General features: G+C 36.0%; 1 protein-coding gene across 3 annotated transcripts in view; it reads right to left on the bottom strand.

Moving 5' to 3' along the window:
- RPS6KA3 (ribosomal protein S6 kinase A3) overlaps positions 1-19,298 on the bottom strand; it is a 74,058-nt gene that overhangs the window by 22,730 nt on the left and 32,030 nt on the right. For all 3 annotated transcript variants that reach the window (XM_005484347.4, XM_005484346.4, XM_074534628.1), the window contains 8 exons: positions 17,341-17,457; positions 15,169-15,250; positions 11,304-11,384; positions 10,234-10,313; positions 7,620-7,726; positions 4,768-4,805; positions 4,253-4,395; positions 1,082-1,152 (listed from right to left, as the gene is read on the bottom strand). In XM_005484347.4, coding sequence (XP_005484404.1) covers positions 1,082-1,152; positions 4,253-4,395; positions 4,768-4,805; positions 7,620-7,726; positions 10,234-10,313; positions 11,304-11,384; positions 15,169-15,250; positions 17,341-17,457 — 719 coding nt within the window. The remainder of the gene's footprint in view (positions 1-1,081; positions 1,153-4,252; positions 4,396-4,767; positions 4,806-7,619; positions 7,727-10,233; positions 10,314-11,303; positions 11,385-15,168; positions 15,251-17,340; positions 17,458-19,298) is intronic.

Genomic DNA, 19,298 nt, shown 5'->3' with positions numbered 1-19,298 from the left:
AGCAGAAGAAACTAGCATCACTAAATACATTTGCAAATAAGATGAAGAAAAAAACCAAGGAATAACATAAGATGTATGCATTATGAAAGCAAAAGCCAGGAAAATAATGGGTGTGTTTTCTAGTGGTTTTCATATTCTGATTATTTAGAGAAAATATTAAAAGTTCCATGTATTTATTTTTCAAAAGAGGCTTTTAGTGAAAAAAAAATTCCAGCTTTGATATATGGGTAGACAATTGGCTAACAGGACTGAGAACAATGATAAACAATGAAGCAGAAAACAAATTAGAAAACTAAGATAATCTTATGAACTTCCATGGAAAAAAAATGGTATTAGTTAAAAATAGATGGAAACAGAGAAGTGAACCTATGATATGAGGAAACAGACTTGTTTGCACAGTGTTTGGCCACAGTCCCAAAAATGGGGCATTTACGCCATAGGTTGTACTAGTTTAGAGAATATGTGGGGAATTGGCAAAGAAAAAAGCAGACCTTCATAAGCAAAACCAAGAACATTAACTGCATGAAGGAAAGCAATTCCCACAATAGAACTAATGCAAAGTCAATGCTGAAAATAGCAAAGGGAAAAATTGGAGCTAAGGCAAGTCATAGGAGAGTACAGAAGGGAGGAGTATTGGGGAGGCAAGTTGTTGGCAGCATCATTAATATAAAGAGTGAGGAGCTGGTAAGATAAAGAAGGATGAGGAGTGAAAATACTTTCTCAAAAAACCTCCAAAAACCTAAACAAAGGAAAAAAAAACCCAACAAGAAAAAAATGCACATGTTATCAAAAAGGATAAGAAAGTTAAAAAAATATTATGGAGCTAAGATGGGAGAGATCATGTGGTTGGAGAAGTTATTATTACAGATTTAAGAGCTGCTATGAAATCCTTTGTACCTGGTATGGTGGAGGAATAGTGAAGCAAATTAGATAGGAAGCAAAGGGAATTAATAATATGGAATAGGGAGTGAGGATTTACCAGTACCTTTGAAAATGAGGGAGGAGTAGAAATTAGATATTGCAGCCCGGAGGGCATCCCTGTAGAATACCTGATGAGATATATAAATAAGAGTGTACTCACTTGAGAATCATAGTCATGGTTTCTTTTCTGTCTTTCCCTTGGAAAGGTAGAGTACCAGTGAGCATTTCAAACTGTATAGAGTAAAACTTTCATCAATTACATTACCTGGACAAAAACTAATTTTTGACAAAACTACTTAGCATCTTAACCTTCCAAAATTCATGCATGTTAACAATCAAGTCTGAGCAAAACAACTTCATTGTACAGTTTCAATTGCTAAGAACATTGAGCAGCCTTTGCCATTTTTAAAGCTGCAAAATATTTTCCTATAATGGTAGCTTGCTTTACACATCCTTTTATCTGAACAACTTAAGACTATAATGTTCTGTGTTTAATTTCTGCCTAAAAATTTTGTCCTAGGAAGACTTGATCTGTACAACTGTATTTTTAGTTTTAAACAAAGGGGAGGGGATAGGGGAAAAGGTTTTCCTTTGAAAAGTTAGTGATGATTTCTCCTCATGCAGAAATTTTTTAAAAGGTCAACATTTTGAAAATTGGCATGTACACAGCCTTCACTGGGAAGGGGAAAAGGTTAGCTGATTGACAAAGACATGCATGATGAAAAGTGGTTACTGTAGGCATACAGTGGAAATAAAGCCTGAAGGAACACGGAAGAGCTACACAGTACGTGCATGCACATTCTACAGTGCCTGGCAGTCAGCAACAGACACTGCTGAAATACTGATTTGCTCTGAAAGTGACTGAGTAAAAATAGATAAATATAAAGGCACTCCTGTTGGACTGCAGTATGCTGCAGGGATATCAGATCTAAGTGAGGCAGTGAAAGCAGGCTGGCAGCAGTCATGGCAGCCAGCACTTAGGCAGAAATTGGATTTTTTTGGTTTAAAGACTGCAAAGCAATTTAGTTCAATGCAATTTCATGGCATTCAGTTAATAACATCAAAATGAAAATAATTATAAAGGAACCCTTGGAACAGTTTATGCAAACATAAGTCACCCTGAACACAAGGTATCCTCTATTCCTCTCTTTTCTGGTATGACCCAAACACTCAGCCTCCTAAACATAAAAAAATGGAGTGGATAACTTGAATAAATAATGCATGACTATAGTATTTGTAGATCTACAATAAGAGCATGAAGTTGAACTAATAGTATTCTTTAAAACACCATTTTATTGCAATAAAATTTGAATTCCTTACTGCCATCTCCTCACTACTGGTAGATACTTTACAGTCTAGATAATATTTCTTACTGATATATTTTAAAAATTAAATTTAATAATAATGCCAACATGAAAAAAAGACTACTTTTAACTTTAACACCTAGGACAATTGTCAGGAAGATGCGAGAGGGATAAGCCAGAACTGTAAGTATAAAAAAAATTTTGTTTGTGGTTTAGCAAGATCTTTATAAGGTGCACTTATAAAGGTTTGTTTTTTTTAAAGCTAAATTTGGAGTGCTCCACTTACACTTGCATGAAATACAGTTTCTTTTACAAGCTCCTAATTTGTCACAAGCACACATGCTTGTATTAACAATTCAACACGTGTATTCTTTGTCACCCCTCCCAAATACTATATTCCAACATTAATAAGCCAACAGTACTTATAGAATAAGCCAACATTGGCCTTTCCTACTTATGTTTTATTGCAGGAGGAGAGTACCTCAGTGCTTCTGAAAACTTTAAATGAATGCTTTTACTTGTATGGCATCCCTTAAAACTGTCACTGTTTTAAAGGACAAATTGAAATACAGTTCTTAACAATGGCTTAAACATACTTCATGTCAAGCAGCACAAGAAAAGAAGCAAAATGATTTGCTGAAATATCTTCAAAGTCTCAATTTCTATGCTATAAATTCTGTTCACTCTAGTTCCTGTGTACTTATACCACACCAATCATCACTTGAATTTTTGATCAGCTCAGAAATTAAGAATGAGTTAAAAGTGGATACTTACAGATTGGTTATGAAAATTACAAACTATAAATGCAAGTAATAAAAATATGTCCTAGAAAAAGCTGCATTGTATTTCATATTACTTTAAAGAATTTGGTTTTTAAGGTCATATTTTTGTATTCAAAGTAGAAGCCAAAGCATTTAACATGCAGAGCACTTCAGACTGAAAGCCACCCCAATCACAGCTAACATCTCACAGCAATTTTCAATTACACCATATCCACTTGATGAACACCAAATTATGTTTTCTACCTTTATAAATTAAAGCTGAGGTTTAATTATGTTTGTGTTATCAACAACAAATATTCTGCAACTACACTGTAATTATCTTTTAATTGACTGCTCTTAATGATAAAATGTGAGGTTGTGAGGAGTGTGTGTGCTTGTCTGGAGAGAGTTCAGTTATCAGGTGCTACTTTTACATAGTCAGTTTTCAGATCACAACAGCATTCTAATCATCATAAAGCCATAGGATGACCTATTTTCAGACACAAGAGTCCTTCTTGTACTACAAAGCACACACATTAGTTGTACTGTTACAGTTATGTAGCAGAAGCAGTAAGAAATGAATACATTTATACAATTGCTTAATTTCCATGTCAAAAATGCACACAAATATTTTAAATATTAGAAGTCTTTCAGCATTCCTTAAATAGCAAACATGATCTATTATTATTTTCCAATTCATATTCCATATACATAATATTTCCCCTGACCCTGAAGCTTTACAGTAATTACCCCTTGTAGAAACACCATAAGAAACTGAGAAACTATATCCCATACCAGGTCAGTGTAATTTAGATCAACATGATGGGTGAGAACAACAGTGGAACAGTTGTCATTATTCCACTAACTTGTAATTACACTATAGATTCTAATTAGAAAGTTGCCAATCACCTTTTTCCTCTTGAATGTAAATTCAAAATTAAAATTTGAATATGAATTTCTTCCCCTCTTTGGAATAAACAGCATTTTTCTGTATACTTCTGTATTTCTCTTGGTCCCCATAACATTCAAACTATTATAGAGTATTTGATTGAAATGATAATAAAAATATGGTATATTATCGGTGTTGATATAAAACCTAGTCTATGTTCTTGACCAAAGTCTGTGGTGTTACTGATTTCACACAATTTAGACTTCCTTTGTAGTTAAAATTCATGTAAAGCTCACCTTAGGGGTTAGTATTTGATTTGTTTCACCAGACCTTGCAAATCACAATTTTGCTATTATTTACATTTGCCAGAAACCTACCATTAAAACACCAAAAGACCACCAGTCTGCACTCTGTGTATGGCCTCGTCTGTTAACAACTTCTGGTGCCATATATTCCACTGTTCCACAGAAAGAGTAGGCCTTTTTTTCATGATCAATTGACTCCTTACTTAAGCCAAAATCTGAAAGGATAAAAATAATTCCAAATGTAATTTTTAAAAACAAAAAGTTCATGGTTGATACTTTTACCATAATATGATGTGTTTTGCTTTTATCATTGGTATAGACAACTGAACGCTAATATGGGACTTCCAGGATTCTCCTTCCCTCCCCACATTATCATAGGTCCATAACATCAGATATACTTGTAAAGCAGGTATCTTATTGAAATATTTAGATTTTATTTATTTCAACCAAATTACACTACTTGCTTCCACAGCTAAATTACTGATCAGTTAAAATTACTTATTATATCTTACTGGTTTACCAAAAGGAAAATGCAAATATTTTACTATAAACAGAAATGAACCTAGTATTGCAATTCCTTTATTCACCTGTCAATTTGATATGTCCTTCCTCATCAAGCAGGATGCTAAAAAATAATAAAAACAATATTAAAAACTAATTAAAATATCTTAAGTATTGTTTCAGAAAACATGCTGACAATATTTGAGAATAAACAGCAGAGGATACACAAAGACAGGGAGAATTAAACATGCAAGAAAATGAATTCTTAGAAGATACATTCAAACTACACATTTTGATTTAATTTACTCTTTCTTTTTAAAGATTAAGAAACAGGTTTACTAGAGTTTTATTCAAATATTTTATTAAATTCAGCATGCAGTAACAGTTTTGGCTATCTGCAGCACATGCAGCAGTATTGTAACTGTTAAAAACAGAGACATAGTTCTATTTTTCTTATACACCAGGTATGTTTCCATATGTATACATAACAGGTATTAATTTGTAATTACCATATGTTGACCACTTCAAGTAACATTGAGTAATAAATACCCTCATGCTGCACCAAAGGACAGGACCCACAGGCCCTATACTGGGAGCAGACCTTAGGCTTCCACCTTTTCACTTCAATCACAAGAGAGGCCACACTTCTCAGAGATGCCAACTGTCCTTGATTACCACTGAATATTACTGTATTGCAAAGCAAGCACAGTATTCAAGAACTGGATTTTGTAACACCCCTTTCACAATGGATTTAGTTCCTCCATCTGCATTTCATCCTGGGGGCAAGACATGACCCGGGCCCCTTTCCCTTTCTCTTTGCAGTTTCCATGGTGGGAACCATGAAAATCTGTCCTCAAGTGCCACATGCAAACACTGCCTTCCTGCCCACCAGCACATCAACACTTCCACCCAACTTGGTGCTGTCTGTGGGACTGCTCAGGGTGCACTCAATCCCCTCATCCAGATCTCCAGTGAAGATGCTAAACAGTACTGGTCAAACACAGAGGCCTGAGGATCACCACTGGTGACCAGCCTCTGGCTGGATGTAATTCCATTCAGCACCACTCTCTGAGCCTGGTCAATAAATCAGTCTTTTACCACGTGAAGAGTGCACCCATCCACACCATGGGAAGTCAGTTTCTCCAGGAGAATGCTGTGGGAAATGGTGTCAAAGGCATAGAATCACAGAAGATAAGGGGCTAATGTATATGTCTCAAACACTGAAAGCCACTTGGCTCTGGGGCTAACCACAGATTGTTGCTAGTAACAGATAAGGATTGCCTGTAATAAGCAAGGATTGCTGGTAATAACACACTGTGAGAAAGAACAAGATGTGCCCAAAGAAGAGGCCATGCAGAGATAGGGCAGCACTTTTCTGGGACAAACATCCTCGTTCTAATTCCTGAAGATAAGCACAACCCAGTACAGCACAAGTGCAGGAATGAGGTTGAGAAACAGGCATGGACTGTAGGGGAAGAAAAGACCCCCCAATATTCCCAAAAACCCCCCAACCCATTTCCTGAAAGGTCTGAAAGAACAGACTGTGCCTAATAACTAATTTCTACAGAAAACAAGAAACTTAGTTTTGTGGCAGGGAAACCTATCTATAAAAAAATCTCCCCAACAAGCCCAGCTGACACCCCCCGGACCCTGGATGTCCCAACAGCTGAACTGGCACTGTAGCCAAAACTGGTGATCTCTTTTTCTCTGTTCCTCTCTCTTTAATTCACCTTTTCTCTCTTCATCTTACCCCTTTACCTAAACCCCACTGCATGTGCTTTTATAGTAGGTCAGGGACTAAAATGCCAATTTCCATGCCAGGTATATAATTTACTAATAAAGCCTTGTGATTTTTTTTCAGACACTCTGACTTCCGTTGCTGCTTTCCATGACAAGCATTTACAAATCTTGGGTGGCCCTTTCCCCTTAAGGGTTGGATGTTACAAAAGGCTTTACTAAAGTCTGGGTAGACAATATCCAGAGCCTTTCCTTCACCCACTAAGCAGGTCACGTCATCATAGAAGATGATCAGGTTGGTCAAGCAGGACCTGCCTTGCATAAACCCAGGCTGGCCTGGCCTGAACCCCTGGCTGTTCTGTACATGTGACATGATGGCACTCAAGATGATGACTCCATGACCTTCCCTGACAACGAGGTCAGGCTGACATCCTGGCTTCTCCTTCCAACCCTTCTTATAGCTGGGTGTCACATTCGTCAACTGTCAGTGGCCTGGGACCTCCACAGTTGACCTGGACTTTTGGGGTTCTAAGTTGCACAGTAGTCTGATGGCCATTTCCTCCTATGGGGGTTTCATTCTGCTCCCAATCTGTCTTCCAGCTCAGGGGGCTTAGCACCTTGACAACAACTGGTCTTGTAATTAAAGACTGAGGCAAGAAAGGCATGAAGCATCTCAGCCGTTTCTTCATCCTTTGTCACTATGTTTCCCCTCATATCCAACAAGGAATGGAGATTCTCCTTGGTCCTCCTGTTGCTGCTGATTTGTACAAATATTTTTTTGTTGTTGTCTTCTGCTTCTGGGATTTCTAACATTGATACTCCTTTCATCCTTGCTGCTGAAAGAACCTCCATCCCTTAACTCTACCTCTATGGCAGAACAAAGGACCTTGGAGGAACATTGTCCCTCAAAGAGTCATGTGCCATCCACAGGCTTACCTCTGGCTTTGCTCCCATTTCTCTTCAAACAGAGTTTAAAGTTCCCTCAACAAACCCCTGTAAGTCCTAAGCTAAGATCCTTTTTCCTCTTTGAGACAGGTGAAATCCAGCCTTTTAAATTAAAATAGCTCATAAATCTCCTCCACCTCCCTCTGTTCAATTTATATAGTAAATTACCAAAGTTTAACAGTTGGGAAAAAGTACACAGGAAGAAGTGCTATAGAAATGAAAGTAATACACTGCATTTCTCACAGGGGAGCCTTACTTTTCTGGTTTTAGGTCCCGGTATATTATTCCAAGACTATGTAGATGGTCTAAAGCAAGTGCTAATTCTGCCAGATAAAATTTAACGTCATCTTCTGTGAACATCACCTGAAAAAGTAGTACAATGCATTTTACATGTGAAATCTGTAAAGGTTACACCAGCACAAACTAAACAACAACAGTGGTGTTTCAAAAGGGTTTCTTACAATACTTGAATTCATTGCTACACAAAACACTAGAAAATTCAAATTTTTTAGTTATACAAAAACTAGGATTTTATAACCCACACTATTTCATACTTGAAATACTTGGACATACTTGAAAAAGAACTTTTAAAGGCAATATATTCTTCTTTCTGCAAATTGAGAGATTATCTGTTTCTGATTATTCAAGAAAACAGACAGACACATTGTAGTCAAACCAAAATACTTTGAAAGCACTTAAAAAATGTGAGTACAACATCGTAGATGGGATAATTTCATTTACAGACAACAAATGGACCAAAGAAGTCCAAATGCCTGAATTTCATCTACAAAGTAAGAGAGAAGAAAAGTATATGTATCTTGATTTTGGAAAGACTGCTCCTGGGTACTTTGAGAAAGAAGTTACAGCAATGGTAAAAGTCCCAAAGTGCAGCCCGAGATGTAACTGCAGGAAGGCAGAAGAAGGAGTAAACTAACAGGAGCTAACAAGCAGTAAAGTGAACAGCTGGCATAAGAGCATGGGGAGGATCCCAGGTAGCAATCCCACTTTTTGGATTAGGAAGATAAACTACTCCCTGTTTATGGTAATTGAAATGAACATATTGTCCCAACATATCAACTGTTGTGATCCCTGACAGAATACATTACAATTCAACTCTTCTGAGACTGCAGAAAAAGATAAAAATAAAACCAGATCCTGCATGATTTGATTCTATTTCAGTTACTACTCAGTTATTTCACTTGCTTTGTTTTTAGAATCTAAGACTTAATACCTTAAGATAAAGCATATAGACCCAGAAAAAAGAATGGCAATTCTTTTTTATGCAAAAGCATAAAAATTTATTTCAGCATAGCTGAAGATTACTTCAAACAAAAATTAAGAATGGAGAATATGTTTTCCCCTTTGTAGTTTCATTAGAGAAAGCAATACTAAAGCTTGTACAACAGGTTGTTGCTGATGTTACTTCTACAAAAGAGCCAATATTTAGTGCAGACATCTTCAAGAAAGGAAATCTGTATTAGAAACACTTAAAAGCTCAAATAATAAAAGATCCTATGAGGAGGATAATACACCCACACTATGTTATTTAAAACCATTGTATGGGACTCGTCTTTCCTAACCTTAAACATCTGCAGTGTAGACATCTAGCTTGGAATTAATCACCTTTCCCTTTGCAGTCAACAGGAAAAAAGCAACAACTTTCATGTGATCTCTTTCAAAATCACATGGTGTGGTACGAGGATGACATAATTAGCGTCCAGCATGCCCATTTCACTCACCAGTCATTAACTCTGCTTAGATTCAGGTACCTATAATGAATATTTCTCATCTAACCACATTAAATTTTATAAAATGTGAGTGGGCTCAGGAAAAAGTCAGGAAGCAGGAGGCCAATATACACTCTTTTTTGGGAATCAAGAATGAACTACAAACTTAAAAAATATCTCACTTTTAGAGCACTAATAACCTATTAGTTACCTGTGGCAAAACAAATGACAAAGGGCAACTTGAAACAGATGGCATCATCAAAACAAATGAAATAATTTATGTGCAGAAGCAAGGGTACATCTATATACAAAGTAAATTCCATCTACTCTCCTTTTTATAGCAATAAGTGGTATTGCACTTACTGCAGTGGTAACCCTGCTGCCCTGACACTGTTGTGGCAAAGGAAAATGGAAAGCAGCTACGACTGCAAGTCTCCTGGATAGAGATTGTATCCAAAGTGGATCTGGTAGCCTGGACTTGCAGTCCTTGCTGCTTTCCATTTTGTTTGGTGTGAGTTTTTGAACACGAGTAATGGATAACAAAAACTTAAAAATATGGTGATATATTAGATGTTAACACTTATTTTAGGAATTATAATCAAATTAATATGAGGTAATGAAACCCTTTGAAGTTGTTATCTCCTATATCTACACAGACACATTACCATCATGACAGAGGCAAAACATTCACTTTTTGAAAATTACTAAAATAAGTGGAGTACAATTCTCACTTTTTAAATATTCATACATAATGCAATTTTGCATTCATGGGTAAAAAAAAGTGAATATCTTATCTGGCCCTGAATTCTGGATGTTAAAACCAGCCATAAATTTACTTTATAAAAATCTAAGTTCTGAGTCTTATATTTAAACATGGTGACAAAAGGAGATTTTGCCAGGTATAAAAAGCAGCACAGGAAGACTGCTTGTCTAAGACTTTTTTCAGAAATAATGTAAATTGCCATCAGCCCTTCTATGAACTGACTGTGCAAAGAAACCCAAACAAACAAAAAACGTACCTGGTTAAAAACAGGTCAAAATTTTATTAAATGAAAACAGAATTTAAAATGTAAATTCTCCTAATACAGACAATTTATAGTCAAATTCTATCAACATACAATTTTTCAAATTTAAAGAGTGTACCTCTTTGGATAAACGTGTAAACAAGTCTCCTCCCCTGAGAAAATCCAAAATAAGATACAGCTTCCCTTCTGTTTGAAAAGCTGAAAAGATCAATTAAAAAATTAAATATCACCTAACTTTATCCATGATTAGGAAAATAACATACCAAATAATTCCCCCTTATTTTCATTATTAAAATTAATTTCTCTTGTTTGTCAGAAAACGTATTGAAATGAATTAGATAAATGATTCTCTAATACAGACCAAGTAATTCCCATGCTATATGAAAGTAAAGCAATCACCAATAAAGTTCCTTAAAAAATAAACTTTACTTAGGTTAACCAGCATTTTATTTCAGATTTTAAACAAAGAAGCTAAATTTAAAAGGGCAAACTAGTAACTAATCAACCCTTTAAAATCTAAAAATCTAAAATCGAAATGTCCCAGCTAAATAGGGACATTTAATCTAGTCTGCAAAAGAATGGCAAATAAAATAGTGAAAGGTGCATAATTTAAGCCACTTCAAAAAGTGAGAGAGAGTGAGGTTTAACTACAGGAAAAAACAAACCCTAAAAGAAAAATATGAGCTGAAAAAACCCCAAACCAAACCAGAAACTCCCCTTTTTTTTCCACATGTTAAAAGTACTGATATCCTCCCCTCTTATACATAAGTATTGTGCTACAGCTGCTCATACTATTAAAATTAAAAGGCTAATTTCCACCAATTTCGATGCAAGTGGAATAAATGCCATTGCATACATTTTCTATAGCATAAACAAAGCAACTGTAAGAAACAACTTCAAAAATGTATGTCATACAAAAGATTGGAGGTTTTGGAAAATAATGGGTAGTTATTAATAGATAACTCCTTTTAATAACACAAAAGGCTACAGACTCTCAGTTTTATGAAGAATTAACACTGCATGAAGTCAGTCATGTGCTTCTTTTGCATGAGAATTATTGCAGAACAAGTCTGCACAATTGGGACTTTACACCCTAAAGTTCTGTGATTTTCTGAACCACAGAGCAAATATTAAAAGCTATCTTGACAAACACGCTGGGTTTTAAAAATGAATTTTTCTGCAACTCACCATAATGTAACTTGACAATAAAAGGATGGTTAACTTCCACTAGGATATCACGTTCCATTTTTGTCCGAACCCGATCTCGAACTACAACAGAACATGAGCACGCAAGATTAAAAAAAAAATTACATTATGACTTAGTATTTCTCATCTGTTTCCTGATGTACTTCCCATTGTATAATATTATAATTATCTGCAGGTCATGATACTGTACACAGCTGAGCACTGAGAAAATTTACTCTACATTTTTTTCTGAGAAATATCTTTATGCATTTTGCTTTACTTCAGTTTTTGCTATAGACAAAACCTAGCACTAGGCAAATAAATATAACAAAAGCACATGAGAAAACACAGCCACCCTTCAGTCTGCTCTATACTTAGCAAACCTTTCAAACATCACAGCAAAACTGCCACAGCTATGTATAGAACACATTCTGCTAGTGAAAAGAATAGAGAAAGTCATAGCAAAACAAACAGCATAAGTATAATCATACTATCATAAAGATGTTATATTGGTTTAACTCATTAAATAACTCACTCTAATAGAATATTAAGTCCTTTACAATTTGGAAGGGATTTTTTTTTTTCATTTCCTTTATTATGAACTTAAAAATGCCATTGATTCAATGTAGTGTATACCCTTCAGATTATATTTTTGATTTTAAGGACATTTACTGAGAGTAAATGTGCATGGAGAAATACAGCAGACAATAGAAGCAGTTGCTGCTCAAGCTGCCTGTGCTGTCCATCCATGGTGGCTCTGAACAGGACATGTAAGAGCTCCAATGCCACCAGAGATTAAACCCCAATGAGCATCACATGCCAGCAATGCAGGAATACAGGCAGGGCAGTCAGCTGAGCACAGCACCTGCTTCAGCTGTTCTCCTGCCAGCTCCAGTCAGGGCTTGGCTCCCTCCTGAAGCTCTGAATCAGCCAGGACACAGACAATATTCAGTACTTCACACAGAGGAGAACTATCAAAGTTTTCTCTTTTCATTTTCCTCTTTCCCTCTATTCTACATTTTGTTACTGCTCCTTTCACAAATGTATCTTCCTGGAGGAAGCACCCCAGAACAATGAAGTCTCGTCCAAAGTTTAAGCTGACAGCATTCCTTGTACAGTTTACAAGCCAGAGTTCTCAGATATTAAAACATAACAAGGCAGAAAAGAAAAAAGAACAAGAAGCAAAATGGTGTTAAGGCATTTACCTATATTTTCCCAGAAACACACACTTACAATAATATAGATACTTATGAAAAAGTTATATAGATATGTTTTCATGAATGAATACAACCATGAAGTTTCCATCTGCCTGCAGAACACATCCCTAAAAATGGAAGCTTATGAAATAAGTGCTCAAGTACAAAGCAAACATCACATCTGAATGCTGACCTTTGCATCTAAAGCCATTAAAATGTCACAAGATAGTTAGTTGTGCAGTTTAACTGTTTCAGCAGTTCATCTGAATTACAAGACTGAAATTCAGAATACTCTTTTTTTTTTAGGCAGGTTCAGGTGAAAAAAAAAAATTAAAGACTTTCAGGTGCCTGCAGCTATGCAGCAGTTACATGGAAAGCAAGGACTTAAAACTCCAAGCAAAAGAAGAGTAAAGAACTGAGCTCCCTCCAGATAATGGCATAAGTCATTATTTGACTTGACATCTGATTTTTATTTGACTGTAATGTCCACATGGGTTCTACTGGAAGCACTGATTTTTCTTAATATATTTGATTCCAAACACTCTAGCAATGTTTTGGCTCTGTTTCTCTCTCCACTTCATAATGGGGCACTGAAAGATAACATCTTCTATCAGTGTGTATTAAAAACTAGTCTCTGCAGTAAACAAAATTATATGTATATATTCTTGCATTTGCTCTAAACATTTGAAAGTTGGACTGTGCAGTTACATCAATGTGTTCTGGCTAATACAGTTGCATTTCTATGAAAATATTTTCTCTAATTTTGATTTGTGGATCAGGTACACTGTTTTCAAGTGGTATTTTTAACTTCAATTATAGAGTGCAAAAATAACTTTATGAAATAGATTTGAAAGAGCTAAAGAAACAGACATCAAGTAATATGCTGTATTATTTAAAAATACAGTATTACATATATTAAAAAGTTGCATTTATGGAAAATAGAATTAATTCCAGTTAATTTCATATTAAAGTTTTAACAGTCATCTTAATTTGCTTGCAACTCTGCTCTCCCTAAAACATGAATCACAAGCAAGCAGTGCATGAAAAACATCTGATAATCCAGATACAAAGTGTTGAGGACTGGGGCATCCTTTTGATGTTGTCACCTTTTTGCTCAAGCCTTTTGCATCCTTGAATTCTTAGTGCCTCAGAGGGTCTCCTTTCCCAATTAGAAGTCATCTCTCAATTTCAGTACATATCAGTCTCTCCCATCTGTAAGCAAAACTAGAACCACAGCCTGGACTGTAATTTTTACACAAGGTTAAACTGCAATCAAAAGGTGATGAAGAGAAGCCCTCGAACATCTTAAAAAGCAACTGCTGAGTGACCTCTGACCAGTCCTGAGCTATTAACAGGCTGGGGAATGAAAGGCTGTTGAGGATATTAATGTACCTTAAATGAGTGGAATTCAAATTCAGAAAAATAGGAAGTAAATAATGAGAATGACACGTGCCACAAAACACAAAGGAATCAAAATATAGGAAACTGTTCAAATACACAGCCCTCTGTAAGAACTGTGACATTCAGCACTGGATCTTAAGTGAAAAAATTTAAACATTTTAGCAGAAGTTCATAAACCAATGGCTTTGTTCCCTCCATCACTCTACGAATATTTGACGATAAAAGGATTAAAGCTGAAATGAAAACATTAAAACTGAAATTCAATACAACAATCGATAACATTGGTAAAGCACTACAGGCACTTGGAGTCATCCCAAAATTATCATTTCAGTTTCAGTAGAGTCATAAATTAGAAGAACTTCAGATAGACAAAACTATAAAACAGTGACACAAAAGAACAAGCATACAATCTGGTCAAGGCAGTGCAAAAGATGAGTTTCATTTTGATCTAGGTAAAAAATAACTTATTTCTTTTTTCTTACAGAATTCTCGGAGACAGAATTGAGATTGTTCAGGCTTAGACTTATTTTGCTACTGATAGCATTCAAGATCAAAATCACCCAAGAAACAGATCAATTCACAATTCGTTTTTGCTCAAGTAACTTAGATGATTAACCTAAGATTTTATAAAATCTTTTTTTTTTTTGCTACTGATAGCATTCAAGATCAAAATCACCCAAGAAACAGATCAATTCACAATTCGTTTTTGCTCAAGTAACTTAGATGATTAACCTAAGATTTTTATAAAATCTACATTGAGATCACGTGCCAAAAGTTTGGGGCAAGTGTACTGTATACGCCTGTCTCAAAAGAAAAGACTAAGTCATGTGCTTAGGAACTTCTAGAATAAAACAGCCAATATGAAGGGCTTTTAAGTATCATGACCTAATTATAAACTGAGCAAAAGGCATTAACTGTATCCTTGGTGACACACAGCAAAGGAAAAACGGAAGGATATTAAGTTTCAAATAACAGCTCAGGAAGGAGTCAGGCGGCAGATGCACCCCAAGCACTCCATTAACCCCCCATCATCTAAGGAAAGTGGCAAGGGAAGGAGCCTGCTGTCCTCTCTGACCAGCACTGTGGTATTGTTAATCCTTAATCCTTCCAGGTTTACAAGACAAAGCAGTGTATTCTGCCATTTCCTGTTTCAGAGAAGAAAGCTGTAAGACACAATCTGTAGAGCAGCAGCTGTGTAAAGATTAGGTTTTGGTACAATGTCCCCGAGTGACCTTTTTTATTTCTCTTTCCTTGTTCTAAACAATGCTTACCTTTCAAGGTGGCCTTTTTCAATACCTTCATTGCATAAAGCTGTCTAGCATCTGATCCTGAGATTTTTTTGACAAGGAAGACCTGCATTAAAAATTAGAAAGAATTCTTAAAAGAAAATAAAAGCAAGTCAGATTATTTTTTTTGCTATGAAATTAAAGTAGTCACTATGATTTCAATGAAACTTTATTTGACAGTTTTAGATTCTGCAAGGCCAAATCTCCTTTCATAATCTAAAAAGTTCATTCAGAGGATACTGTGCCAAATTAATTTTGGTCTAATTTAAGCAATTTCAGTGAGTAAAAAAAATAAATTGGATTCTCTCTGAAGTTCTTCCGAATTTGACACACAAAAGTCAGCTTTTTAAAATTAATCTCTAGTTTTATCTTAATGAAATTCAGAAGTTGACACAGGAAATGTGCTAATAAAATAATTTTCAGATATGACCATAGATATGTGAACAAAATTTGATCCAGAAACCTATATAAATCAATGTATAAATAAATTTTAAAAATATCCTAGTGTTGTATTCAACAATAAAGAACAAGCAGCCTCAATTAAAGGGTGTTTTATTTCCTTCTTCAATATCATGGGATTTCTTGACTGGTATTGTTTTAAATACCCTTAACACAAAATTAATTCCAGTAGAGACAAATTTTAGATTTAGGAATGAAAAAAAACCCAAGTACCAAAACCAACTGTCACAGGTTTTCTGGCTGTGGACATGTATAGACACATGTTGTGGTACATGACGAAGTTAAACATGTCATGTGAAATTAGTTTGACGTCTGGTTTTAAGCCAAATTCTCACTTATGTTAACATTCCTTGCATTACCCAGAGAATACCAGATCATTATCAAGAGACCTTGAAAAGCATGCTAACCTACTTTTTTTAAACTAAATGGGAAACAGAGACAGCTTCACAAATTATTAGAACAAAATGATTAATGGATTTTTAAAAAATATTAATGATTTTTGCATAAAGGCTAAGACAATTGAGAAAAAGACTGGCATTTTTGCAGAAAATTGTGTCAGCTAGACAGTTTATTATTTTTGCTTTTTTAAAAACTCACATTCCCCCTTCTCCCTCCCATTAAATTACTGAATTTAATATTATCAATAAAAGAATTGCTGAAATGATAATTTATTAGCTTACTTTTCCTTGCCCTTGAATAATTTACTTCTCATGATCTGAAGATTTCCAAATAAAAACTTGGTTTATGATTCTGGATTAAATCAAACCTTTGGAATCAGCTTCCCCAGTGAATTCTTACTAGTATGAGTACAAAATTATATAGTTTCTAAGTACCTAGATTTCCAAACTTAACTGGAACAGCAATGTGACTAACAGTAACTTGTTACCACCAAAAGAGAATTGGACCTATTTTTCTTATTTCCCACTATATCTAAGGGGTTTTTTTTACATGCTAGAACTTAATATCACATTAAGAACTGCAATTAAGGCTGAAAACAGATGCAAAGGCTCTGCTGTCCTGCCTTGCATATTCCATTCAGTCTTGATCTGTCTTGTCATGTGAACTTAATGTTTTGCTTTCAAGTTGGATTTGGACAACCAAAAGTATAAAAAATGTATCCCCAGTGAGATCTCAGTACTCATGAAATGCTAGAAACTTTGAGTCATTAACAGATGTTCAGATAAATATCAAGGTGCATTGCACCTTAACCAAATCACACCAGAAAATGAACATGACTGGGGTGTATCACATTTACTTCAGTAGCCATTATTGCCTAAAATTTGTTCATTACAATTGCACCATGCTACAAAAACCAGCCTCTGTACTGGTGCTGTCCCACAGTTAGCAAGCAACAAGGAATACTTACCAAAAAAACACTTCAGCCCTCACCCTCACAAATAGAGAAGAGTAGTTAAAAGAAGACTGACATTTCATTTTAACAGTAAATACTAAATTACTTCATATCAAGCCATTTTTTCTATTGAACTTTGAAATCCACAAATCATGCTAACATGAAAAAAAATTACTGCTTTAAAAAGATCTGTCACAATTACAGTGCCTAATTAGCACTAATTTAGAAAGCAGTTTTTACTTGCAACATTGCCTTAATGCAAAACTGTGACTGTTCTGAATATTTCACAACCAATATTCAATGCTGTATTCCTGAATAATTGGCTCCACAAGAGCTCAGTTACCAACCTTTCCAAAGGATCCTTGTCCTAGTACTTTCAGAAGTTCAAACTGTGAAGGGTCTGCTTTCTCATGTCCTTCCTTTACATGGTGAGTTATTGCAATTTCTTTGATACTTCCTTCTTCCTGGCAGAGGAAAACAGAGGAATAAATTTAGATTAATGGTTTACAAATATTTACAAATTCACAATATGTTGGAAAATACCAGTGTCACTGAACCCAATCAATTAGACAATGCCAAATATAGGGAAAAAAACATTTAGCAATGCTATTTGCATAATTAAGACAGCACAAGTTCAGTAAAAATATAGCTTAAACTTTTAGAGACGCACCAGGATCCAAACAGTAACAGTTGACAGAAATCAGCAATTCCCAAGATTTTTCTCTTAGGCCCATATTATTGGGTTCATATTTCTGTTCCAGATTCACAACCAATTAATGGAAACCAATCTTGTTAAGAATTTAGTAATCTTAAAACACACCTGGAGTGTATCAAATGGACCAGATGTCTGGAAAGCCCTCTTTTTTAACACTTGAATGAGGAGCACCATGCTGCAGCAATGCCAATGCTCACCTTTTAAGACAGTTTGAGACTCAAGACATTTCCACACAAAGCAACGCTCTCCACCCCCACTTCAGCAGCAGGCTCCACCTGCCACTGACAAAATTCTGTTGAAGAAAGTGTTCTGCCTTTCTTCTCAAGGAAATTCCACCCTATAAAAGCTGCCCAGTGCTCATCCTTTCCCCTTCTGTGAGAAAATGGTCATCAGAAAGCTCTAAGCAGTAGTGAATCTTATCTTCTTGTGCTCTGCACCTAATTCAGTGTTTTCTGCACTGAATTTGAAAATCCCTGAAAAGTGACACTCCTTGCCACACAAGGAAAGAATTTCAGAACTTACAATCATCAAGTAAAAAAACCTGCATTCTTGTTAATGTCATCTGAAGATCTATCTAGGCATTACATGCAATCCAAGCTACTCTAAGCTAACACATAACTGATTGCTAGTTAACAAACAGAAAGCAACATAATATCTATAGTTTTACCTTCTTGTTCATCCTCTATTTCTTCTATTGGTTATGGTGAACAAAATAAATCTGAGAATACTTTCCATCTATTTATTGAGGAACTCTGAGATCCATTTCATAGAATTGCAGACTGGCTGACATTCAAAGAGATGTCTGGAGATCATCCAGTCTAACCCCATGCCCTCTGCTCAAGCAGGGCCACCCAGGGCCAGGACCTGAACATCTCCATGGATGCTGACAAACTCCCTGTGCAGCCTGTGCCAGGGCCCAGCCAGCCTGACAGTGAAAAAAGGTTTCCTAATATTCAGACAGAAACTCCTGCATTTCCCCTTTTGCCCATTGCCTCTGGTCCTGCCACTGGGCAGCACTGAAGAAAAGCTCTTTGCACCCTCCCTTCAGGCTGGTTGAACATCATTTCACCATTGTGAATCCATGCTGAATAAGCCCAGCTACCCTTTGGTACTCCATGCATACAGGAACACTTTGTTTCTCCATGATTTCCCTGAGGATTAAAGCCTGGCTGACCAACCTGTAGTTCCCTGGATCCTCCTTCTTTTTGAAGACAGGAATTGACAATCACTCTCCTTCAGTCCCATCACCTCTCCCAGTAATTGTGATAATTAGAAAATAATCAACAGTGGCCTCACAATGACAGCTGCCAGGTCCCTCAGCACTCAGGTGCATTCCACCAGGGCCCACAGACTCAGATACACTGTGTTTGCTTATCAGGGCCCACAGACTCAGATACACTCTGCTTAAGTATTCTCTAACCTACCCAGGGGCAGGACTGAGGGAATGGCCTGAAGTTGTGTCAGAGAAGGCTTAGGTTGAATATTAGGAAAAGGTTCTTCATCCAGAGGGTGGTTGGGCACTGGAACAGCTCCCCAGGGAAGAAGTCACAGCACCAAGTCTGACAGAGCTCAAGAAGCATTTGGACAATG

This window comes from Zonotrichia albicollis, chromosome 2 (assembly GCF_047830755.1).
Source record: "Zonotrichia albicollis isolate bZonAlb1 chromosome 2, bZonAlb1.hap1, whole genome shotgun sequence".
NCBI classification, from domain to species: Eukaryota; Metazoa; Chordata; class Aves; order Passeriformes; family Passerellidae; genus Zonotrichia; species Zonotrichia albicollis.
This window is presented reverse-complemented; position numbering and strand designations above follow the sequence as displayed.